The following is a 26,467-nucleotide window of genomic DNA, read 5'->3' as shown; positions in this document are numbered from 1 at the left end:
AAAATACTGGATGAACGCTTATTGGCCCTGAACCTTTAGATGGACAGTCCTGCCTAGAGGTTCTGATTATTATTCCACATATTTCCCCCCTAAAACAAGGCGAGTCTGACTATGAAAATATGCTACAAGTGTACATTAAAAGAACTTTAAAGGGATATGAAACCTTAAAATTTTCATTTGTGATTCAAAAAAATGTTTCCAATTTACTTCTATTATCAAATTTGCTTCATTCCCATGATATTTTGTGTTGAAGAGATACCTAAGTAGGCATGTGGAGCACTACATGACAGGAGATAGCGCTCTTTCAAATGGATAACATTCTTGCAAAACTGCTGTCATATAGTGCTCCAGAAAAAGGCCGGCTCCTAAGCATACACTCCTGCTTTTATAACAAAAGATACCAAGAGAAAGAAAAATTGATAAAATAAATAAATTAGAAAGTTGTTTAAAATCACATCTATCTGAGTCATGAAAGAAAAAAAATGGGGTTAATTTCCTCTTAAAATAAATACCCAAGTAGTAATATGTAAGGAGGTTGCAAATATTTAGTTTGTTTGTTTTTTAAATAGTGAGTAAAGCTTTCCTTGCCAGGTGCTTTAGTCATGCAAATAAATATATATATATAATACACTTGTAAAAGAGTCAATGCAGACAAGAGACCTTAGCGCTATGTGAAAATCTAATGGGAATAGAAAGATTTACACTGCAATATAATCCAAACAGGACTATAATTTAGAGTTACTGCAAAAGTCGCTTACAATGAGTTACAGTGAAAGGGGAAAAAAAGTTTTATTTCTTTATTTAATTTCTTGAATCAAGTAAACACAAATTACAAGTGGCGTGACCATATTAGTGCTGGTATTACAAGTGGCGTGATCATATTAGTGCTGGTATTACAAGTGGAAATTAAAAAGTTAGTGAAAGTGACAAGCGTGCTAACTTTAGGACTCGGGATATCGTGACTGCGCTAACTGCCTCTCCCGTTAGCCTTATACATGTATCACTCTCGCACTAACCCAACTGCGCTAAAGCTGAAGGTGCGTTAAGAATACTTGAAATTCCTATGTTCTTCACCTCTTTATGTTTAAAAAATATATATTTATATACAGTATATATGAATATTTTTGTAAAATATCTATCTATAGATATGTATTGTATATACAGATATATATAGAAATATATAAAAAAAATGAAGTGAAGAAAAGGCATTTGACTGGGAAGGGCTCAAAAGTGTATGTGTGTGTGTGTGTGTGTATATATATATATATATATATATATATATATATATACACATACACATACACAAATTGGAGCCTTTCCAGTAAAACATCTTGCCACATGCCATATCCATTTTAACCCTTTTAACACCTTTTAATCAATGTAAAAATTATATTTTATATTACAAAGTAGTAATATGTAAATTAAATAAATAAATAAATATATATGAGTGTAATAGTTTAATGTGTATTCTGATTTTTTTTAACCCTTACACTTTACTTCAGCTCTCAAGTCGCACTAAACATTCAAGCGCAATTTCTTCTTCCTCTAAAGTGCCACCTATAACTTTCAACTTGTAATACCAGCGTTATATAGCACAGTTGTGTATAGGTATAGGTTGCACTAGAGCGATAACGGCTGTGCTAACCCTTCTCTGGTAAATCTGATTTACCATGGACTTTTAATATCAAATTAAACGCTAATGTTAGCACGGTCCAGCTATACTGCTTATTGTGTCCCGTGCTATCGTTAGTGCACCACTTGTAATCTAGTCCATAATTGTATATAACTACCCTTTCTTCTCACCTTCACTCAGAGGATGGATGATTAAACCAATGGGAATCATACATTTCTTTTGCTCTTATTTCTAATAGAAGGTAACATCTTATAACTTTAGTATCTCAATCTGGGACTCTTGCATGCAATTAAGGAGATACCAGATATGGCTGATGGCTCAACGCTCCACATTGTAGACCTACATACTAAACTTATCTGGTCACTATAATTTAAAGTATATAGGTTGTACAACTTGTTAGCCCAAGAAGGTAATAAAAAGCATCTCTCCAACTTCACTTCTGAAAATCCTCTCACCTTACTCGCTACTTCATTTAAAGTCACATGATTAATACAGAATCATGTAACTAGACAGTGGTGGAGTAAAAGAGGAGGTGATAGTTTGAAACTGTTACATAGTAAGATAGTTACTGTACATTATTTCTACTCACATTACCCTCAGGTGCACCTATCTATATGAAATAGGAAAATATATGTCCAATATATAGAGAAAGATTGTCCTTCATTTTCTGGAAAAGATGGTCCTCAAACAAGGCAATCACTTGGCAAACTGGGGGTGCCACATATTGTATCACAAAGAATATAGGTAACAACCCAATATTACAGATGGACAATACTCACAAGCAGGTGACAATAAACAAATGGAACCTTTGCACATGCTGGGACCTCAGAAATCCCTTTTTAACTCAACTCCAGGCATCCCTACCAGCAAAAATATTATGCAATATCTACATCACATGAGGCTGCATTTTTTTTTATGGAAAGAAAATTATAAAAAAAATTCTAAAACGCCTTCCTTAACATGTCGCATCAGTCACACAAATCCTCTAGTCCAGCCCAGCAGCAGCAATGATCACTCCTCCAGGGGGGTGGACCAGGAAGTGTCACATCAGTGTCACAGCAGGTAACGATACCGCCTCCATTTTACCGGTAGTAGTGCTCATTTCTCTGGCCTATTCACTCTGCAGTGCGAACTGAAGCCGCTGTTTTGAACAGCTAAATGCATCTTTGTATGCAAAATGTATGTTTCAAAAAATATTTTAATTAAATCGCGATCACAATATTTCTTTTAAAAATTGTGATGTGTTTTTTTTTCTCCATATCACACACCCCTAGTATCCACAATATTATGAGTTTTATTAAAAACTTGGTATACTACAGGTATAAATAAAGGTAAGAATATGCCTCGCATTTCTCGGCCCTATGGCAGTACTGGACATTTCATCAATTATCAAATATAAATTAGATTAACCTTTATTTTAATGTTATTCTGAATTTACCATGAAAACCACTGGCACAAGGATCCTACAACTTAACCGTCTGTGCTGCAAATGATCACATTAAATAAAGCCTTTGAACACCATGTATACTTAAAATAGTAATAATAACTTGCTCTGTAGATTTACAATTTGCAACTTTCTCTTTCAACTTAAAATGTTTAAAACACTTAGGCCTAGATTTGGAGTTCGGCGGTAGCCGTCAAAACCAGCGTTAGAGGCTCCTAGCGCTGGTTTTGGCCGCCCGCTGGTATTTGGAGTCAGTGATTAAAGGGTCTAACGCTCACTTTCCAGCCGCGACTTTTCCATACCGCAGATCCCCCTACGCCATTTGCGTATCCTATCTTTTCAATGGGATCTTTCTAACGCCGGTATTTAGAGTCGTTTCTGAAGTGAGCGTTAGACATCTAACGACAAAATTCCAGCCGCCTGAAAATAACTACTGTACCCTAAAGTACACTAACACCCATAAACTACCTATGTACCCCTAAACCGAGCTCCCCCCACATCGCCGCCACTCGATTAAAATTTTTAACCCCTAATCTGCCGACCGCCACCTACGTTATACTTATGTACCCCTAATCTGCTGCCCCTAACCCCGCCGACCCCTGTATTACATTTATTAACCCCTAACCTGCCCCCCACAACGTCGCCGCCAGCTACTTAAAATAATTAACCCCTAATCTTCCGACCGCAAAGCGCCGCCACCTACTTTATCCCTATGTACCCCTAATCTGCTACCCCTAACACCGCCGACCCCTATATTATATTTATTAACCCCTAATCTGCCCCCCTCAACGTCGCCGACACCTGCCTACACTTATTAACCCCTAATCTGCCGAGCGGACCTGAGCGCTACTATAATAAAGTTATTAACCCCTAACCCGCCTCACTAACCCTATCATAAATAGTATTAACCCCTAATCTGCCCTCCCTAACATCGCCGACACCTACCTTCAATTATTAACCCCTAATCTTCCGAGCGGAGCTCACCGCTATTCTAATAAATTGATTAACCCCTAAAGCTAAGTCTAACCCTAACACTAACACCCCCCTAACTTAAATATAATTTACATCTAACGAAATTAACTCTTATTAAATAAATGATTCCTATTTAAAGCTAAATACTTACCTGTAAAATAAATCCTAATATAGCTACAATATAAATTATAATTACATTGTAGCTATTTTAGGATTAATATTTATTTTACAGGCAACTTGGTATTTATTTTAACTAGGTACAATAGCTATTAAATAGTTAAGAACTATTTAATAGCTACCTAGTTAAAATAATAACAAATTTACCTGTAAAATAAATCCTAACCTAAGATATAATTAAACCTAACACTACCCTATCAATAAAATAATTAAATAAACTACCTACAATTACCTACAATTAACCTAACACTACACTATCAATACATTAATTAAACACAATTGCTAAAAAAAAATACAATTAAATAAACTAGCTAAAGTACAAAAAATAAAAAAGAACTAATGACGGTTCCTTTAAGGGACGTCATCCAAGATTGCGTCCCTCAAATTCCGATTGGCTGATAGGATTCTATCAGCCAATCGGAATTAAGGTAGGAATATTCTGATTGGCTGATGGAATCAGCCAATCAGAATCAAGTTCAATCCGATTGGCTGATCCAATCAGCCAATCAGATTGAGCTGGCATTCTATTGGCTGATCGGAACAGCCAATAGAATGCGAGCTCAATCTGATTGGCTGATTGGATCAGCCAATCGGATTGAACTTGATTTTGATTGGCTGATTCCATCAGCCAATCAGAAAATTCCTACCTTAATTCCGATTGGCTGATAGAATCCTATCAGCCAATCGGAATTCGAGGGACGCCATCTTGGATGACGTCCCTTAAAGGAACCGTCATTCGTCGGGAGACAACGGAAGAAGAGGATGGATCCGCGTCGCCTGCTTCAAGATGGACCCGCTCCGCACCGGATGCAAGAAGATCGAAGATGCCGCTTGGAGAAGATGTTTGCCGGTCCGGATGTCCTCTTCTTGCCGGATAGGAGGAAGACTTTGGAGCCTCTTCTGGACCTCTTCAGCACCGGATGATGGATCGCCAACCCCCGCTTGGGTTGGATGAAGATGTTGGAGCCAGGACGGATCGGTGAACCTGGTATGGTGAAGACAAGGTAGGAAGATCTTCAGGGGCTTAGTGTTAGGTTTATTTAAGGGGGGTTTGGGTTAGATTAGGGGTATGTGGGTGGTGGGTTGTAATGTTGGGGGGGGGGTATTGTATTTATTCTTTTACAGGCAAAAGAGCTGAAATTCTTGGGGCATGCCCCGCAAAGGGCCCTGTTCAGGGCTGGTAAGGTAAAAGAGCTTGTAACTTTTTTAATTTAGAATAGGGTAGGGAATTTTTTATTTTGGGGGGCTTTGTTATTTTATTAGGGGGCTTAGAGTAGGTGTAATTAGTTTAAAATTGTTGTAATATTTTTCTTATGTTTGTAAATATTTTTTTATTTTTTGTAACTTAGTTCTTTTTTATTTTTTGTACTTTAGCTAGTTTATTTAATTGTATTTTTTTTTAGCAATTGTGTTTAATTAATTTATTGATAGTGTAGTGTTAGGTTAATTGTAGGTAATTGTAGGTAGTTTATTTAATTATTTTATTGATAGGGTAGTGTTAGGTTTAATTATATCTTAGGTTAGGATTTATTTTACAGGTAAATTTGTTATTATTTTAACTAGGTAGCTATTAAATAGTTCTTAACTATTTAATAGCTATTGTACCTAGTTAAAATAATTACAAAGTTGCCTGTAAAATAAATATTAATCCTAAAATAGCTACAATGTAATTATAATTTATATTGTAGCTATATTAGGATTTATTTTACAGGTAAGTATTTAGCTTTAAATAGGAATCATTTATTTAATAAGAGTTAATTAATTTCGTTAGATGTAAATTATATTTAAGTTATGGGGGTGTTAGTGTTAGGGTTAGACTTAGCGTTAGGGGTTAATACATTTATTAGAATAGCGGTGAGCTCCGCTCGGAAGATTAGGGGTTAATAATTGAAGGTAGGTGTCGGCGATGTTAGGGAGGGCAGATTAGGGGTTAATACTATTTATGATAGGGTTAGTGAGGCGGATTAGGGGTTAATAACTTTAATATAGTAGCGCTCAGGTCCGCTCGGCAGATTAGGGGTTAATAAGTGTAGGCAGGTGTCGGCGACGTTGAGAGGGGCAGATTAGGGGTTAATAAATATAATATAGGGGTCGGCGGTGTTAGGGGCAGCAGATTAGGGGTACATAGGGATAACGTAGGTTGCGGCGGTTTACGGAGCGGCAGATTAGGGGTTAAAAAAAATATGCAGGTGTCAGCGATAGCGGGGGCGGCAGATTAGGGGTTAATAAGTGTAAGGCTAGGGGTGTTTAGACTCGGGGTACATGTTAGGGTGTTAGGTGCAGACGTAGGAAGTGTTTCCCCATAGGAAACAATGGGGCTGCGTTAGGAGCTGAACGCTGCTTTTTTGCAGGTGTTAGGTTTTTTTTCAGCTCAAACAGTCCCATTGTTTCCTATGGGGGAATCGTGCACGAGCACGTTTTTGAGGCTGGCCGCATCCGTAAGCACCGCTGGTATCGAGAGTTGCATTTGCGGTAAAAATGCTCTACGCTCCTTTTTTGGAGCCTAACGCAGCATTTGTTTGAACTCTCGATACCAGAGTTAATTTTATGGTGCGGCCAGAAAAAAGCCCGCGGAGCGTTAACAGCCCTTCTACCGCCAAACTCCAAATCTAGGCCTTAATAAGGCAAATTGACATTTCTGATTACCTGAACTTTTTCCCCCCACAGTATTTCCTGGTTAAGGTAACTTTAATGAGAGATACAGAACAGAGGATAGTGGGACTGAAGCAGTTTAGCGGAGATGGGGGGAGGCGTTTCTTTAACAGGAAGCCTTTGGAACTGTGATAGGAATTCCATTCTCCTAATGTATTGCAAAATCAATATTGCTAAATCCAGTCCCAGTGCAGCTGTCTCACTCAATTACAGCAGAGTGAGCTTGGACAGACGAGGAAAGGGAGCGAGAGGTGGAGGGAATGCCCCTCACACCAAGAAAACTGACCTGCCAATCACCCCTAATGCATCTGCCCTTAACCTATTCACTGCTGATAGAAAAAAATCATAACAATCCGAAGACTTCATTATGCACGAAAAAAACAGGGCGTACTTAATATTTATATACATAGGCCAAAAACAACATCTTGCAGCCTTCTCTGGTAATCAAGAGGTTACCCTTCATTGTATGCAACAATAATGCTCCATAAGACAGAACGTTATTTCATTTGCTGATATGTTAGAGTAAATATTGCAATGTTTGTACAAGACCTGCTTGTAACTGTCTTTCACAAGTAAAGAAGAAAAAGGAAAATCAAATCACCTGCATTTATACACTGGACATGCATAAGAACAAAAGAAAACTAGTGTACTAAAATCGATATTTGCAAAACAGGACATTAGCATTAAAAGGGATAATAAAAAAAAACCCACTAACTAGTGGATTATACTTAATAGAAATCATTGCAATATGATCATAATTTTAAGAGGGTTTTTTACTTTTTTTTTTTACTTCATTTGTGCATTACTTCCTGTCACAGCCCCACAAGGGGGCTGGGGTCTCAACAGGAAGCCATATCTAGCTTGATATCATAAATCTAGAGTAAAATGATCTGGTTTACTAATTAGCGAAAGCTAGAAACAGAAAGTCAGATTCTGCCCTTACTCAGAAGAATACAACCTAGATTCTCATCACATTGGGTTAGATTACAAGTGAAGTGCAAAAATATTACAGCTTATGTCTATTGCTTCTATTTTTGTGCTCATATTACCAAAGCTATTTTTCTCTTACTATTACATACATATATATATATATATATATATATATATATATATATATATATATATATATATATATATTTCCATAGCATTTTCATGTATTTTGTTATGCAAACTAGCAAGCAATAATGGTTTACTTCAGGTCTTAAAAAGCAGTACATTTTACAGTTGTATTTACTCAAGTACAACACTCAGTACTTGTAATACTAGCGCAATGAGAGCACAATTCATTAAAAGTATACGGTCACTGAAATAAAATTCTAGCCGTAAAATATTTAATCATCCTCTTGTACTACCAGAGTATGAGTTATTCATTGCGCTAGACCGGGCACGAGATAATGCAACGTAAGCTACTGATTGCGCTCTACTTGTAATCTAGCCCATTATGAATCATTAAGAGTTACCGTATGCTTTATTAATCAGACTTTATTAAGGAGCTGTTTAAGGCCCCTGCAGCACTGTACTAACCTGTGTGGAAATAAGGATTGACGGCATAGGGGAATCCAAAGGGAAGTGGTTGAGGAGGAGGCACTGTGCTGGTGGGCATATATTTTCCGTCACTTTTGCTGATTCCTGATCCCAAGAGGTGTGTGGGGGACTCTGACGGACCACATGGCAGACTTTGGTGGGTGTGGGTATCGCTTGACTCCTTTGTAGAATCTCCTCCTTTAAGGGGGTCTTTACCCTCCTGGAGTTCATGAGATGAGGAGGAGGTACCACGCTCAGATCTCAGAGTATCTATCTTCTCCTCTGCCTCACTTTCTGAATCCTTCATCTCCTCATCATTACACTCAGATACCCCTTCCCTCATGCGTTGGTCTGAGAGTTCCTTGGACTCTCCATGAGTTCCCTGTGGCTCAGTCCGATGATGTGCTGATTTTCGATTTACTCGTCTGCTACTAGCAGACTCTTTAGGAGGAGGCACACTGGGGACACCTTGGTGATTGAGAGAAAGCAGGGGGGTGTTGTTATGTCGTAGAACCAACATTGCGTTCCTACGTGACAATTCCTCTCGCAATAGATGACCCTCAGGAAGTTCGTGAATGTTCCTGAGTGCAGGATGATCAGGAGGCAAACTTTGATGAAGGGTTAATGGGTCCCCAGCCAACAACCTCTGACGGTGTAAATTCTCAAACTCCTTTTGACGGATGATTTCTGCAGACATCTCAAGTCTTGATAAAAGAGACAGGAAAAAAACAAGCTGATATGATCAAACAGTATTAATAATGTACAACTCAATCAAAAATTAGATCATGTATATTAAAAAGAATTTAGATAATTTATATTATAAAGATTATAATTTGTCAGCTGCACACAGTAAAGAAAATTATGATTTTTACAACTTTAAAAATGTCACTTAACTCTATGAGGCCTATTTAACAAAGGTCTGTCGGACCTGATCCGACAGTGCGGATCAGGTCCGACAGACCTCGCTGAATGCGGAGAGCAATACGATCTCCGTATTCAGCATTGCACCAGCAGCTCTTGTGAGCTGCTGGTGCAAAGCCGCCCCCTGCAGATTTGCAGCCAATCGGCCGTCAGCAGGGGGGGTGTCAATCGAATTGTGGTGATGTTTGTCCGCCTGCTCAGAGCAGGTGGACAGGTTATGGAGCAGCGGTCTTTAGACCGCTGCTTCATAACTGCTGTTTGACACGGGCCCTCAAGCTTGATAAATGGGCCCCTATGTATACAGTCATGAAAATGTATTTGTAGCATTCTTATTATTTTCAGTTGCAGGTAAGTCATTTAAAAAAATAAAAGGTTCTGCTGTAAAAAGAGCATTACAATTCATTGACTGTTGAATTTTTATGAAATTAATTAAGATCTGTTAAATAGGTTTTCTTTGGTGAAGGTTTTGATAATTACTTTGTGCTAGTGAAAATTTGGAAAATCACTGGTTATGAGAATCTGATCAGTGGTAAATATCAAGGGCTAGATTACAAGTGCAGCACTTAATTACTTTGCTTGCCCAAATGGGCAAATTTGCCAGTTTGCAGGAGCACGATAATTAACCAGCCATTACCAGTGGCTGGTTATTGTTACCGCGAGTGTTTTGAAAATTAACCAGAGGTTAGATCTCTGGTTAATTTTCTAAAAGTGCCCCAAATGCCCTCAAAATAAAAAACTAGGCAGTTTTGGGGCTTTAAAGTTGGTGTCAGTTGGGTATTAGAAAAAAAATCAAAATGGAAGGAGAACAGCACACCTTGTTTGTGGGGCACGGAGTACGATTTGCCAGATCTTGTCAATCCAAATAGTCATACATCCAAATGTTGTTCCTGTAAACTTTTAGACCCAACTAATGAAAATAAAGGTCTTTTAAACAAAGAATTCTTCTGATGGCTGGAGTGCTTTGGATGTATGACTATTTGTATTAGAAAAAAAAACAGCACGGATTGTCTTTACAGGGACTGTGTGTTCTCATAGACCGCAATGTAAATATATATGTATATGCTTATAGTAATATTAACACATAAAATATATGTATATAGTCATATACATATATATATTTAAAAATGCACCCATCGCTGTGCTTACATACCTCTTTCGCTGAGTCTGTGACGTCATCAGAACGAGGCTCCCACAGGAGCCTATGGAAGCACACTCATAAGAGCAATGCACACAAGCGATATTTAGTGCTCCACTTGTAATCTGGCCCCAAGTGTCTTAGGTAGAAAAGAGATTTGTAGCGAACATCACCCAAACTGGCCTATATGAAGCTCCTGAACCCTCAAAATAGCCACACGGTATATTTACCCTTATAGTGATCCCAAAGAAACAAATTTAAAATCCACTGTGTGGAAAAGAGTTAATCAATGGGAAGTGTTTTGTAGAGGTAAAATAAAAGGTATATTTTGCTTTCTATGGTTAAAAAGGTGACATTCTTTGTGACTGCAGAAAAGGGCAATGGTTGTGCAGCGAAAGCCTCCAAGGGCTGCCAGCTACCCACCAATAATACGGAAGGCACACTGTAATACTACTGTTTAAGATCTGTAATCTAAAAGCATCCATGTGTTTGTCTTATTCATATTAAGATTGTACTTTAGCTAATGTGAAGGAGACAGCAGCACGAAATAAACACACATGGAGTAAGGAGTCAGTAATATTTAGTAAACTCTATGGTAAAGGAAAGAGATGATTGAAAAAAACACACACTATTTACCTGGCTAGATTCTGTTTTCGCAGCATTTCCTGCTGCCGCGCAAACATTTCTGCTTGTGCCGGCTGTAGAAAACTGTACCCTGAAATAAGAATGCATAAAGATTTTTCAGTATTGAATATCTATTCACAAAATATCTAAGAAAGGTATATTTTTTGTAAAATTTGGCAACCAACCCATATATTCTAATGGAGTTTGTTTTACGTCTAACTATTTATATTTATATAAAGCATATAAGACAATGAGGTAAAGGTTTTATGTGAGCACAATGCATTAAGCATTTCTGCTTCAAGTGACATAAGTGATCTTCACTACAGGTAATAAAATAAATTTTAAAGAAACATAGAAATCAAAATTAAATTTTGTGATTCAGGAAAGCATGCAATAAAAAAAAAACACTTTCCAGTTTACTTTTATTTTTGCAAATGCACCTCTTTCTATTGGTATGATTTGTTGAAAATTTTCATAAGAGCATACTGAGGTAGGCTAGTGTGCAGTATTTGGCAACAGTGTTTCCAAAATAGTTGCTCTGTATGCTCTTATGGAAAGGAGATGTGTCAATAAATGACACCAGTAGAAATATATAAATTTGATTAAGAAAGAAAATTGGAAAAAGTGTTTAAACTTTCATATCCCTTAAAGGGACAGTCTACTCCAGAATTTGTATTGTTTAAAAATATAGATAATCCCTTTATTACCCTTTCCCCAGTTTTGCATAACCAACACAGTTATATTAATACACGTTACACGTTACCTTGTATCTAAGCCTCTGCAGACTGCCCCATTATTTCAGTTCTTTTAACAGACTTGCATTTTAGCCAGTCAGTGCTGACTCATAAATAACTCCATGAGAGTGAGAACAATGTTACCTAATATAATACATGAACTAACACTGTCTAACTGTGAAAAGCTGTCAAAATGCACTAAGAGGTCACCTTCAGGGGCTTAGAAATTAGCATATGAGCCTAGCCAAGTTTAGCTTTCAACAAAGAATACCAACAGAACAAAGCAAATTTGATGATACAAGTAAATTGGAAAGTTGTTTACAATTGTATCTGAATCATGATAGTTTAATTTTGACTAGACTGTCCCTTTACTTTTGACTAGCGTATCCCTTTAAAGGTGACATAGTTTAAACATAATGGCCCCTATTTATCAAGGTCTGGCGGACCTGATCCGACAGTGCGGATCAGGTCCGCCAGACCTCGCTGAATACGGTGAGCAATACGCTCGCCGTATTCAGCATTGCACCAGCAGCTCACAAGAGCTGCTGGTGCAACGCCGCCCCCTGCTGACTCGCGGGCAATTGGCTGCCAGCAGGGGGGGTGTCAATCAACCCGATCGTACTCGATCGGGTTGATTTCCGGCGATGTGTGTCCGCCTGCTCAGAGCAGGCGGACAGGTTATAGAGCAGCGGTCTTTGTGACTGCTGCTTCATAACTGCTGTTTCTGGCGAGCCTGCACAGAGCTTGATACATATGCCCCAATATGTTTCTAATGCATACATCATAAGGGGCATATATACTTTCAGTAGAAAAGGAAAGACAGGACGCTTCTCTAGGTTTTTATGAACAGAGAACCACATATTATTTATTCTATATGAAGACCTCAATAGACAATGTTTTTGTAGCTGACCCCAATATCTCAGATGTTATTCTTGCAGCAGTCTCTTTTTATTAATATTTCTTTCATCTTTCATTATTTAATTCTTAAATTTTACAAACAAAACACTAAAACATCTTGCACATACTCACCGGGATTCTGACACAACGCAGACGGCACGCCAAGGAAAGGCGGCCTCAAATGGGGTCCCAAAGCAATGTGTGGGGCATTTTGAGGTGACAGTAAAGGAGGTGGGTGAGATATCTCCCTGGGAACAAATTAAAAATAAATTAAGCATTTACAGTGTGTACAACCTTTCTTAGTATATATATATATAATGCAGAGCTAGATCAAAATCTATCTTTAAAACAAACATTATGAGTAATTACTATTTTAACCCCAATGGAGTGGGAAAATCATTTTACAACTATGGCAGAGAACGGAAACCTCTGCACACACTTTATGGTAACATCAATACCAGTAATAATTGGGAAGTAATAAGTGTACTAATTGTGTCAGTAAATCACCACATGAGTTTAATGTGAGCCATTTTCCTGCGGTATGCCTTGGTTTATACCATTCTCTATAGTGAGGAACACAGATGTAGAATACTGCAACCTTGAGAGTTCTCAGTCTCCGCTCTTATTTTAAGGATAAGTGAACTATATTCAGTTCACACAGCTTATGAACACAGGTCTGTAGTGAGATCATAGTTCAGAGACACAAAGAATGTATCCGAGAATAGATCCCCCCTTATAGATTATAGAAATACACAAGTTCATTAATGCATTCCCAGTCAGGGGCTAACAAAGAGTGATGAGGTCTGTATTGCTCATGCATTAGCCATCTCTTACAAGTAAAACATTTCCACAGCTAAGATGTTTGTTCCAACATCCGAGCACCACTCCCATTACACAGCAAACAGGAGACCACTGATAATTTAACCACATATTCATCATAATAAGGATATAAAACACTTAATTCCCCAAGGTCCACCCCGCATTTAGCAACAATAATCACTAGAACATGGGAAGAACTCGAACCACTAAATTACACATTTTGAAGATAAATACTCACATATAAAGTAATTTTCAGTATATCACAATATATGAAATACATTCATGTGTGGCCAGTTTCTAAATTGACAAACTATGTGTACGGTGCTCAGATTTATAAACTTTGGCTAAATCGGATGAAGAAAGAGAAACTGATTTCATTTCTTTCTTAATTTAAACCCCTTTTCACCCCCAATTGTAGAAGTTGTGTCCCCTACTTCAGTTGAAGTATAATGATACAATCTACTACTGATTCAAGCTCACGTTATTGTTAAAACTGATGTGCACAATAAAGAATTATCCTGTGCTTACTGGTTAATATCTGCGTTTTTCTTGGAAGTATCTATTCAGGTGCCTTGTAATACGCCACCTTCTCAACACGCCTCCTAGGCCTGCTATGAAACTGAAAACTCTAGATACTACACTATAGTACACAGGACACTTTAAGTTCTCCTACCCCGGGAGTCGGAAAAATTCTTGAACCCTCTTTTATCATTTCTTTCCTTTATAACCTCCTTTCTCTTCTCCCTACTCTCTCCCCCCCCCGATAGGGCATGATATTTTAAACAATTTCCCAATTTACTTTTATCATCAAATTTACTTTGTTCTGTTGGTATTCTTTGTTGAAAGCTAAACCTAGGTAGGCTCATATGCTAATTTCAAAGACCTTGAAGGCCGCCTCTTCTATGAATGCATTTGACAGTGTTTACAGCTAGAGGGCATTAGTTTATGTGTGTCATATAAATAGCATTGTGGAGTTATTTAAGAGTCAGCACTGTCTAAAATGCATGTCTGTCAAAAGAATTGAAATAAGGGGGCAGTCTGCAGAGGCTTAGATACAAGGTAATCACAGAGGTAAAAACAGAATTTATGTTTACCTGATAAATTACTTTCTCCAACGGTGTGTCCGGTCCACGGCGTCATCCTTACTTGTGGGATATTCTCTTCCCCAACAGGAAATGGCAAAGAGCCCAGCAAAGCTGGTCACATGATCCCTCCTAGGCTCCGCCTACCCCAGTCATTCGACCGACGTTAAGGAGGAATATTTGCATAGGAGAAACCATATGTTACCGTGGTGACTGTAGTTAAAGAAAATAAATTATCAGACCTGATTAAAAAAACCAGGGCGGGCCGTGGACCGGACACACCGTTGGAGAAAGTAATTTATCAGGTAAACATAAATTCTGTTTTCTCCAACATAGGTGTGTCCGGTCCACGGCGTCATCCTTACTTGTGGGAACCAATACCAAAGCTTTAGGACACGGATGAAGGGAGGGAGCAAATCAGGTCACCTAAATGGAAGGCACCACGGCTTGCAAAACCTTTCTCCCAAAAATAGCCTCAGAAGAAGCAAAAGTATCAAATTTGTAAAATTTAGAAAAAGTGTGCAGTGAAGACCAAGTCGCTGCCTTACATATCTGATCAACAGAAGCCTCGTTCTTGAAGGCCCATGTGGAAGCCACAGCCCTAGTGGAGTGAGCTGTGATTCTTTCAGGAGGCTGCCGTCCGGCAGTCTCATAAGCCAATCGGATAATGCTTTTAATCCAGAAGGAGAGAGAGGTAGAAGTTGCTTTTTGACCTCTCCGTTTACCAGAATAAACAACAAACAAAGACAAAGTTTGTCTGAAATCCTTAGTAGCTGCTAAGTAAAATTTGAGAGCACGAACTACATCCAAGTTGTGCAACAAACGTTCCTTCTTTGAAACTGGATTAGGACACAAAGAAGGCACAACTATCTCCTGGTTAATGTTTTTGTTAGAAACAACTTTTGGAAGAAAACCAGGTTTAGTACGCAAAACCACCTTATCTGCATGGAACACCAGATAAGGAGAAGAACACTGCAGAGCAGATAATTCTGAAACTCTTCTAGCAGAAGAAATTGCAACCAAAAACAAAACTTTCCAAGATAATAACTTAATATCAACGGAATGTAAGGGTTCAAACGGAACCCCCTGAAGAACTGAAAGAACTAGGTTGAGACTCCAAGGAGGAGTCAAAATTTTGTAAACAGGCTTGATTCTAACCAGAGCCTGAACAAAGGCTAGAACATCTGGCACAGCTGCCAGCTTTTTGTGAAGTAACACAGACAAGGCAGAAATCTGACCCATCAAGGAACTTGCAGATAATCCTTTTTCCAATCCTTCTCGAAGGAAGGATAGACTCTTAGGAATCTTAACCTTGTCCCAAGGGAATCCTGCAGATTCACACCAACAGATATACCAAATTATGTGGTAATTTTTCTGGTTACAGGCTTTCAGGCCTGAACAAGAGTATTAATAACAGAATCTGAGAACCCTCGCTTTGATAAGATCAAGCGTTCAATCTCCAAGCAGTCAGCTGGAGTGGGTCGAACGGACCTAGAACAAGAAGGTCTCTCAAAGGTAGCTTCCATGGTGGAGCCGATGACATATTCACCAGATCTGCATACCAAGTCCTGCGTGGCCACGCAGGAGCTATCAAAATCACCGACGCCCTCTCCTGATTGATCCTGGCTACCAGCCTGGGGATGAGAGGAAACGGCGGGAACACATAAGCTAGTTTGAAGGTCCAAGGTGCTACTAGTGCATCCACTAGAGCCGCCTTGGGATCCCTGGATCTGTACCCGTAGTAAGGAACTCTGAAGTTCTGACGAGAGGCCATCAGATCCATGTCTGGAATGCCCCACGGTTGAGTGACTTGGGCAAAGATTTCCGGATGGAGTTCCCACTCCCCCGGATGCAATGTCTGACGACTCAGAAAATCCGCTTCCCAATTTTCCACTCCTGGGATGTGGATAGCAGACAGGTGGCAGGAGTGAGACTCCGCCCATAGAATGATTTTGGTCACTTCTTCCATCGCTAGGGAACTCCTTGTTCCCCCCTGATGGTTGATGTATGAACTTGGCCCTCGCTAGCTGAGGCCAAGCTTTGAGAGCATTGAATATCGCTCTCAGTTCCAGAATATTTATCGGTAGAAGAGATTCTACCCGAGACCAAAGACCCTGAGCTTTCAGGGATCCCCAGACCGCGCCCCAGCCCATCAGACTGGCGTCGGTCGTGACAATGACCCACTCTGGTCTGCGGAAGGTCATCCCTTGTGACAGGTTGTCCAGGGACAGCCACCAACGGAATGAGTCTCTGGTCCTCTGATTTACTTGTATCTTCGGAGACAAGTCTGAATAGTCCCCATTCCACTGACTGAGCATGAACAGTTGTAATGGTCTTAGATGAATGCGCACAAAAGGAACTATGTCCATTGCCGCTACCATCAAACCTATCACTTCCATGCACTGCGCTATGGAAGGAAGAGGAACGGAATGAAGTATCCGACAAGAGTCTAGAAGTTTTGTTTTTCTGGCTTCTGTCAGAAAAATCCTCATTTCTAAGGAGTCTATTATAGTTCCCAAGAAGGGAACCCTCGTTGACGGAGATAGAGAACTCTTTTCCACGTTCACTTTCCATCCGTGAGATCTGAGAAAGGCCAGGACAATGTCCGTGTGAGCCTTTACTTGAGGAAGGGACGACGCTCGAATCAGAATGTCGTCCAAGTAAGGTACTACAGTAATGCCCCTTGGTCTTAGCACCGCCAGAAGGGACCCTAGTACCTATGAGAAAATCCTAGGAGCAGTGGCTAATCCGAAAGAAAATGCCACGAACTGGAAATGCTTGTCCAGGAATGCAAACCTTAGGAACCGATGATGTTCCTTGTGGATAGGAATATGTAGATACGCATCCTTGAAATCCACCTTGGTCATGAATTGACCTTCCTGGATGGAAGGAAGAAGTGTTCGAATGGTTTCCATCTAGAACGATGGAACCTTGAGAAACTTGTTCAAGATCTTGAGATCTAAGATTGGTCTGAACGTTCCCTCTTTTTTGGGAACTATGAACAGATTGGAGTAGAACCCCATCCCTTGTTCTCCTAATGGAACAGGATGAATCACTCCCATTTTTAGCAGGTCTTCTACCCAATGTAAGAATGCCTGTCTTCTTATGTGGTCTGAAGACAACTGAGACCTGTGGAACCTCCCCCTTGGAGGAAGCCCCTTGAACTCCAGAGAATAACCTTGGGAGACTATTTCTAGCGCCCAAGGATCCAGAACATCTCTTGCCCAAGCCTGAGCGAAGAGAGAGAGTCTGCCCCCCACCAGATCCGGTCCCGGATCGGGGGCCCGCATTTCATGCTGTCTTGGTAGCAGTGGCAGGTTTCCTGGCCTGCTTTCCTTTGTTCCAGCCTTGCATAGGTCTCCAGGCTGGATTGGCTTGAGAAGTATTACCTTCCTGCTTAGAGGACGTAGCCCTTGGGGCTGATCCGTTTCTGCGAAAGGGACGAAACTTAGGTTTATTTTTGGTCTTGAAAAGACCTATCCTGAGGAAGGGCGTGGCCCTTGCCCCCAGTGATATCAGAGATAATCTCTTTCAAGTCAGGGCCAAAGAGTGTTTTCCCCTTGAAAGGAATGTCAAGCAATTTGTTCTTGGAAGACGCATCCGCTGCCCAAGATTTTAACCAAAGCGCTCTGCGCCACAATAGCAAACCCAGAATTTTTTCGCCGCTAACCTAGCCAATTGCAAGGTGGCGTCTAGGGTGAAAGAATTAGCCAATTTAAGAGCACGAATTCTGTCCATAATCTCCTCATAAGAAGAAGAATTACTAATAATCGCCTTTCCTAGCTCATCAAACTAGAAACACGCGGCTGCAGTGACAGGGACAATGCATGCAATTGGTTGTAGAAGGGAACCTTGCTGAACAAACATCTTTAGCAGACCTTCTAATTTTTTATCCATAGGATCTTGGAAAGCACAACTATCTTCTATGGGTATAGTGGCGCGCTTGTGTAGAGTAGAAACCGCCCCCTCGACCTTGGGGACTGTCTGCCATCAGTCCTTTCTGGGGTCGACTATAGGAAAACAATTTTATAAATATGGGGGGAGGTACTAAAGGTATACCGGGCCTGTCCCATTCTTTACTAACAATGTACGCCACCCGCTTGGATATAGGAAAAGCTTCGGGGGGCCCCGGGGCCTCTAAGAACTTTTCCATTTTACATAGTGGTTCTGGAATGACCAGATAATCACAATCATCCAAATTGGATAACACCTCCTTAAGCAGAGCGCGGAGATGTTCCAACTTAAATTTAAAAGTAATCACATCAGGTTCAGCTTGTTGAGAAATGTTTCCTGAATCTGAAATTTCTCCCTCAGACAAAACCTCCCTGGCCCCCTCAGACTGGTGTAGGGGCCCTTCAGAAACCATATCATCAGCGTTCTCATGCTCTACAGAATTTTCTAAAACAGAGCAGTCGCGCTTTCGCTGATAAGTGGGCATATTGGCTAAAATGTTTTTGATAGAATTATCCATTACAGCCGTTAAATGTTGCATAGTAAGGAGTATTGGCGCACTAGATGTACTAGGGGCCTCCTGTATGGGCAAGACTGGTGTAGACGAAGGAGGGGATGATGCAGTACCATGCTTACTCCCCTCACTTGAGGAATCATCTTGGGCATCATTTTTACTAAATTTTTTTTTTTTTTTTTTTTTTATGACATAAAATACATATAGTTAAATGAGAAGGAACCTTGGTTTCCCCACAGTCAGAACACAATCTATCTGGTAGTTCAGACATGTTAAACAGGCATAAACTTGATAACAAAGCACAAAAAACGTTTTAAAATAAAACCGTTACTGTCACTTTAAATTTTAAACTAAACACACTTTATTACTGCAATTGCGAAAAAGTATGAAGGAATTGTTCAAAATTCACCAAAATTTCACCACAGTGTCTTAAAGCCTTAAAAGTATTGCACACCAAATTTGGAAGCTTTAACCCTTAAAATAACGGAACCGGAGCCGTTTTTATATTTAACCCCTTTACAGTCCCTGGAATCTGCTTTGCTGAGACCCAACCAAGCCCAAAGGGGAATACGATACCAAATGATGCCTTCAGAAAGACTTTTCTATGTATCAGAGCTCCACACACATGCAGCTGCATGCCATGCTGTCCTCAAAAACAAGTGCGCCATACCGGCGCGAAAATGAGGCTCTGACTATGATTAGGGAAAGCCCCTAAAGAATAAGGTGTCTAAAACAGTGCCTGCCGATATAATCATATCAAAATACCCAGAATAAATGATTCCTCAAGGCTAAATATGTGTTAATAATGAATCGATTTAGCCCAGAAAAAGTCTACAGTCTTAATAAGCCCTTGTGAAGCCCTTATTTACTATCTTAATAAACATGGCTTACCGGATCCCATAGGGAAAATGACAGCTTCCAGCATTACATCGTCTTGTTAGAATGTGTCATACCTCAAGCAGTAAGAGACTGCACACTGTTCCCCCAACTGAAGTTAATTGCTCTCAACAGTCCTGTGTGGAACAGCCATGGATTTTAGTTACGGTGCTAAAATCATTTTCCTCATACAAACAGAAATCTTCATCTCTTTTCTGTTTCTGAGTAAATAGTACATACCAGCACTATTTTAAAATAACAAACTCTTGATTGAATAATAAAAACTACAGTTAAACACTAAAAAACTCTAAGCCATCTCCGTGGAGATGTTGCCTGTACAACGGCAAAGAGAATGACTGGGGTAGGCGGAGCCTAGGAGGGATCATGTGACCAGCTTTGCTGGGCTCTTTGCCATTTCCTGTTGGGGAAGAGAATATCCCACAAGTAAGGATGACGCCGTGGACCGGACACACCTATGTTGGAGAAAAGTATATTAATATAACCATGTTGGTTATGCAAAACTGGGTAATAAAGACATTATCTATCTTATTAAACAATAATATTTTTAGTGTTTACTGTCCCTTTACTATTTATATATGTCACCATGTAGTTGGTTTCTTTATCTCAGACTGTGCGATTACATGTACTTGCCAATATGGACATTTTCTCTTTTTAAGAATGGCATAAGCGAAATGATTCATCAATCAGATTCAGTAATGTGAGCAATAACCCTTTGTTTTTAATTTTATGTATGTATGTAATTGTATGTTAATTTAATTTGACAGTATCAATGTAACACTCAAGTCTATCTTGTGTATGTGCATATATTTTGTCGTACATTTAAAAATAAAAAAATAACAAAAATAATAATAAAAAATAACATTGTAAACCAAAAAAGGAAGAGTGTAGAAAAAGAACAAGTTATATAAGGTTTATTTATTTGTAAATTATCCTAAAAATAATAATTTGGCACAATGTCATGTGCACAGTAATTCATTTGTTTACACGGGGAGTGAGTACGGAGGATCATACATAAGGATCTATTACTCTTATAATAGTTCTCTATACTAGTGAAACCAAAAAGGAAACTCCATATTGTAAACTCACTTATTATTTCTGATTTCTATCAGCTTTGTCTCTTTACTAATTACTGTAAGTTGCCTAATGACACACATCTACCCTACTTAAAGGGACAGTCAACACCAGAATTTTTGTTGTTTAAAAAGATAGATAATCATTTTATTACCCATTCCCCAGTTTTGCAAAGCCAACACAGTTATATTAATACACTTTTTACCTTTGTGATTACCTTGTATCTAGAAACCTTCTTCCAGCCCCCTGATCACATGACTGTGACTGTTTATTATCTATTGTCTTAAATTTAGCATTGTTTTGTGCTAAATCTTAAATAACCCCCTGTGCCTGAACACAGTTATCTATATGGCCCACGTGTACTTTATGTCTCTTTGTGTTATACACACAAAGTTTTATGTGAATACCGTCAGCTACCTTCTCCAGCTTGTTCCTGTTTGTGTAAAGGGTCTTTTCATAAGCAAAAGAGGGGGGAGGGGGGAGTGTCTTATTTCCCACTTGCAGTGGGCTTTCCAGCCACCTTTTCAAAAGAGCTAAACTAAGAGCTTCTAAGTAAGTTTTTAAACCATTTTATACTGGATTTTTATATCAGTATCTGTGCATCGTATTCTTTATAGTAGTGTCTATTACATGCAGTTATATGAAAATGAGTGCATACTGTCCCTTTAAATAAAAGGATCCATCTATCCTCACAAAATGACTTGAAGTGCTTTTTGCCTTGTATGACCAGTACCTGACTTGTTACAATTATGTGCTTTTTAAGGTCTCTTGCTTCTTCCAATGTCTTGACACAACTATCCCTCTATAACCTGTCCCCTATCAGTGTGTCTAGATTTCCCTTAACTCACAACTATCCCTCTATAACCTGTCCCCTATCAGTGTGTCTAGATTTCCCTTAACTCACAACTATCCCTCTATAACCTGTCCCCTATCAGTGTGTCTAGATTTCCCTTAACTCACAACTATCCCTCTATAACCTGTCCCCTATCAGTGTGTCTAGATTTCCCCTTTTCACCTTTTTTAGCAGCTTTTAGCCTAAAGCAACTTCTTACTCTTTCACAGCCCCCCCTCTACTTATCGCCTGTGCCTTCCTCCCCCTCTTTTCTCCTCTCGCTCAGCACTAAACTAATTGCACAGCTCATGGTGTCTGGGAAGAGCGGCCATCGATTCCTCGCTGCTGCAACGTCCTGCTAATCGTATCAGCGCTCCGCCAGCTCCTCGCACTCCTCTGGCAGCTCCAATTAATCTCAGGTAACGCAGAAAGTGACCTTCGGCTCGGAGCTGGGGCAGCAGCCAAGCGATGCTTATGTAATTACACCGTGAAGTGTGTAATCACCTGGCCTAATCCCCCAGGCCCGACAATTAGCCGAGGCCTCTGTCGCTGGGCTGCCAAGTGCTCTGCCACCCGGACAGCCTGCAGATGAATAACGGTCAATTAAATCTGCATGGCGGGGGCGAGGAGGTGTCCGGTCGATGTAATTAGCTGTAATCATGGGGAGACGAGGCTGCCAGACGTGAGACAGCTTTTATATAGGATGTAATGTGGGAAGGCAGGCAGATTTTAACTATTTCAATGCTTAATTCAATCAGCAACATTCACTAACACATATTCCATGCATAATACTAACATTACTGTAAATGTTCTCAATGTGATACCACATTTACACATTCAGTTAACAGATGATTTTTGACAATCGTCTCTCAGTACACAGGGAGACACACAATACTGTTACATACTTAGCACATGAAACACAACTTCTAGGTGAAACCACAGGATATAACCACACACAGCTGCTATTATGCAAGCAATAAACATAACCACATGCACCTACACAATTGATATTGAAAACACTATCCAATCACTATTGTTATACATATGGTTTATCCACCTAAATACAAGTGACGTCAACACTAGTACAAAACTACACTCAATTACCATAGTCAACAGTACATTTACAATAATTGTATACAGATGCAGACATAAAATACACACCACCTACCCAAGAGATTAAAGTTTTTTTTTATATATACAGGCAGTCCCCGGGTTACGTACAAGATAGGGACTTTAGGTTTGTTCTTAAGTTGAATTTGTATGTAAGTTGGAACAGGCACTTTTTTTAGGTGAAACTCTAGCCAAACATTTTTTTTGTTTTGGATAGCATAGGATAAAGTTTGTTTTGCTATCTGTGCCTCTGTTCAGAAAATTTCACATCACTTTCTGTCCTTGTGACAATTGGATTTTCAGTATTTTGGATTATCCTGGAAAGAAGGATTGTCGATAAAGCTCTATTTTCTCTGTATGTAAGTAAGAGTTGTACTTAAGTCAGATGTCTGTAACCCGAGGACTGCCTGTATATATACATATATATTAAAATGTTGGAAAGAATAGTCTCATTGGCACTAGCTCTACCATTTTAATATCTCTATAGAAAACAAAACATATGTCCCTATACTGAATATAACAATTGGGTGCATATAAATATATTCAAGGCCCATATACAGAGATGGTGGAACCTCTGTTTATTCCAAGAAAATTGTTTGTTTCAAGGTCACAATTTAGGGCTGAAGGAAAGGAGATTTAACCTCTGGCAAAGTAAATGTTTTTTTCACTGTAAGAGCAGTTTAATTCTGGAACTCATTACCTAAGGAGGTAGTAAATGTGTTGGCATTTACTACCTCCTTAGGTAATGAGTTCCACAATTTAACTGCTCTTACAGTGAAAAAACATTTACACTATATTTAGATACATTTAAAATGGTTTAGATGCATTTCTGGCTTGGAAAAAGAATTCAGGGATATGATTGCTGGTGGTAATTGAGTCACATTTCTAATATTTTTAATTTAAGATCCACTAGAACTTTTATTGTAGATAAACTAAGATTTGTATAGGTTGAACTTGATGGACTTTTGTATTTTTTAAACATCATCTACTATGTTACTATATTTTAATGTGTTTTTCCTTAGTTGATTGTTACATCTAATATAGAAAAATGGAAAAAAATGTAGGTGATGCAGACAGAGAACTAGGTATTAGGGACTCAGGAGGTTAAGGGGGCTGTCACCGTTTCTGGGAGGAGAGAGTCACCATGGATAGAGGACAAATTATGGGCGTGTCTGGGCAGTCTATGAGCGGGTCTATAGGAAATCCTGCACATTGGGACATATGGCTTTCTCAGTGGACAGAGCTCAGAATTATGGACCATTGCTCTAAAATAGGGGTAGTTGAAACGTCTGGTATTGATTCCATGCTTAAACTGTACAAATGCATATGCTCTATCAGATAAACAGAACCATTACCTGCTACAATTGAAAATAAACTGATACATATTTCCTGGCCTTGTATATGATTCGATCCAATAAACTTGATCTTGCTACTCACATTGCCTGTTATAAACGTTTCTCATATTCAAGAAAAGAGCAAAGGCTTGTAAAATAATATTATTGGTCTTTAAAAATCTCTGTGTGATAAACATAAACTAAAATTGTGTGTAAAATTTAGGTATTCTATCTATTCATTTATCAGCTCCAGAAAAGCATTTACACTGAGTTTTCAAATGCCTTTTTATAAGGACTATTTTTTCTTTTAACTTCTTAAAGCTTTTTTTTGGGCACTTAGGTGGTGCTAACCAGAGATAAAATATAGTTTCCCCATAAGTATTAATATTAATGATATGCATAAAACTTGAAGAATGTTTTGTGGGTCATCATTTATTAGTGCTATAAAGCTGAGGAAGTCTAGATATCACCGCTGTACTACACTAGACCCATATGCATATTCAAACACCCCAGTCTCACAGGCTCACAGCCAAAATACATTACATGGATTTACAAGGGTTCTTAACCCATTCCTGTCAGGCATATACTCATGGTTGCCATAGAGACAACTCCCACTGGACCACTGCAGGGAGAATGAGTGAACCTACATTGCTGTGGTCAGCATGCTGCAATTATAAGCCGCATTTATGTACACCTCCAAGTGATTTTCATAATTGAAATTAGAAGTCCTATAGCCTTTCCTCTCCGTCATTCAGCAAGGAAAACGACTAAAAATCAATGCTTAAAAACAGCAAAAAATATATATATATATATATATATATATATATATATATATATATATATATATATATATATATATATATATATATATATGTCCCCTAACCCATTTATACTATTTTTTCCTAATAAAATAATGGGTTAAAGTGATATCTTGATCTATATCTTTGAAGATCCTTTTTGAAGAATAAAATAGAACTAGATGGAGTCACATTATAAGTCATTGTCAATTGGCAGCTCGGGCATCTACAACACGAGGTAAATAGCTTTAAAGATATTTTCTATAAAAAATATCTTTATATGAAAGTGGTCAAATGCATGAACAATGCATATGATTCTATAGAGTACACCTTTGGAGATACCTTATTAAAATAAATCAAAATTGGCAGTAGCATTTTACCATGTCAATATATAAATACAGGTCCTGAGCCTCACAAATAAATTGAACCCACAAATTACAGCTATTGTATTTAATTGGTGGTATGGCAGGGTTTTAAGGAATCAGATTTTGCAAATTGACAAACATAAATGAAACCTTTGTGTTTCCACAATCTCATGAAACTGATTCTAAAATACGTTTTGTGAAAGAAAAAAAATTGTTTAGTTTTCTGCAAAGCATTTATTAAATTGACTTCTTTGACAGACAACCTTAAACATACCAAGGGTTTTTAAAATTTCCAAAGACAGATTGGTTAATGTTTATGCAGTTATGTGCAACAATACAGTATAATTCACTTTTATATGCATAACAGAAAACCATCAAAAGTCATGGACTATAGAAAGGATTTGACTTCTGGAATTGGAGTGGATGAATCAAGCTTTCCTTGGATCCTGTGTCTGCTTTTTTGCTTTCCGCTCCTCAGAGCGCGGGCGGCTGCTCCCGGCACGTAGGGCATTAAGGGATTTGCACTGCATGCTGCTAAATTTGATATGTCCTTTAACAGGAGACAAATGGTTCACAAGGCTTTAAAAGTATTGACTTTTCCTTAACAATAAGCGCTAATGGCCTTCAAATAATCAATAGTTAAAGTCGTTACAGGGTTACACATTATATGGTTAAAACAGGCTGTTATCAACTTAACCTTGTCATGCCTACCAACTGGGATTGCAGACACACAAACACTCATACACATATATACATAGAATACAACATATATATATGGTTTAAAATTATTTTGTTTAGATTAATGAAACAAATGGGTCTCTATATAACTTACTTTTACCATTACTTAAAAAAATGACACAATTTCTGTGTTTAATCTGTAATCATACAATCTAGATTCCAGACTATTAAACAACTAGTATATATAGTACAATAAGCTCTTTACATCTAAAATTGCTATGATATCAAAATTTATGTTAAAAAG

The 26,467-nt window shown here is 38.7% G+C and overlaps 1 protein-coding gene across 8 annotated transcripts in view; it reads right to left on the bottom strand.

The window, feature by feature from the left end:
* SAMD11 (sterile alpha motif domain containing 11) overlaps positions 1 to 26,467 on the bottom strand; it is a 393,689-nt gene that overhangs the window by 16,564 nt on the left and 350,658 nt on the right. For all 8 annotated transcript variants that reach the window (XM_053690450.1, XM_053690449.1, XM_053690447.1 and 5 more), the window contains 3 exons: positions 12,846 to 12,961; positions 11,095 to 11,173; positions 8,403 to 9,106 (listed from right to left, as the gene is read on the bottom strand). In XM_053690450.1, the coding sequence (XP_053546425.1) occupies positions 8,403 to 9,106; positions 11,095 to 11,173; positions 12,846 to 12,961 (899 nt within the window). The remainder of the gene's footprint in view (positions 1 to 8,402; positions 9,107 to 11,094; positions 11,174 to 12,845; positions 12,962 to 26,467) is intronic.

The sequence above is a fragment of the Bombina bombina genome, chromosome 8, assembly GCF_027579735.1.
Source record: "Bombina bombina isolate aBomBom1 chromosome 8, aBomBom1.pri, whole genome shotgun sequence".
Lineage (NCBI taxonomy): Eukaryota > Metazoa > Chordata > Amphibia > Anura > Bombinatoridae > Bombina > Bombina bombina.
Note: the sequence above shows the minus strand (reverse complement) of the source record. Positions and strands in the feature narration are given on the sequence as shown.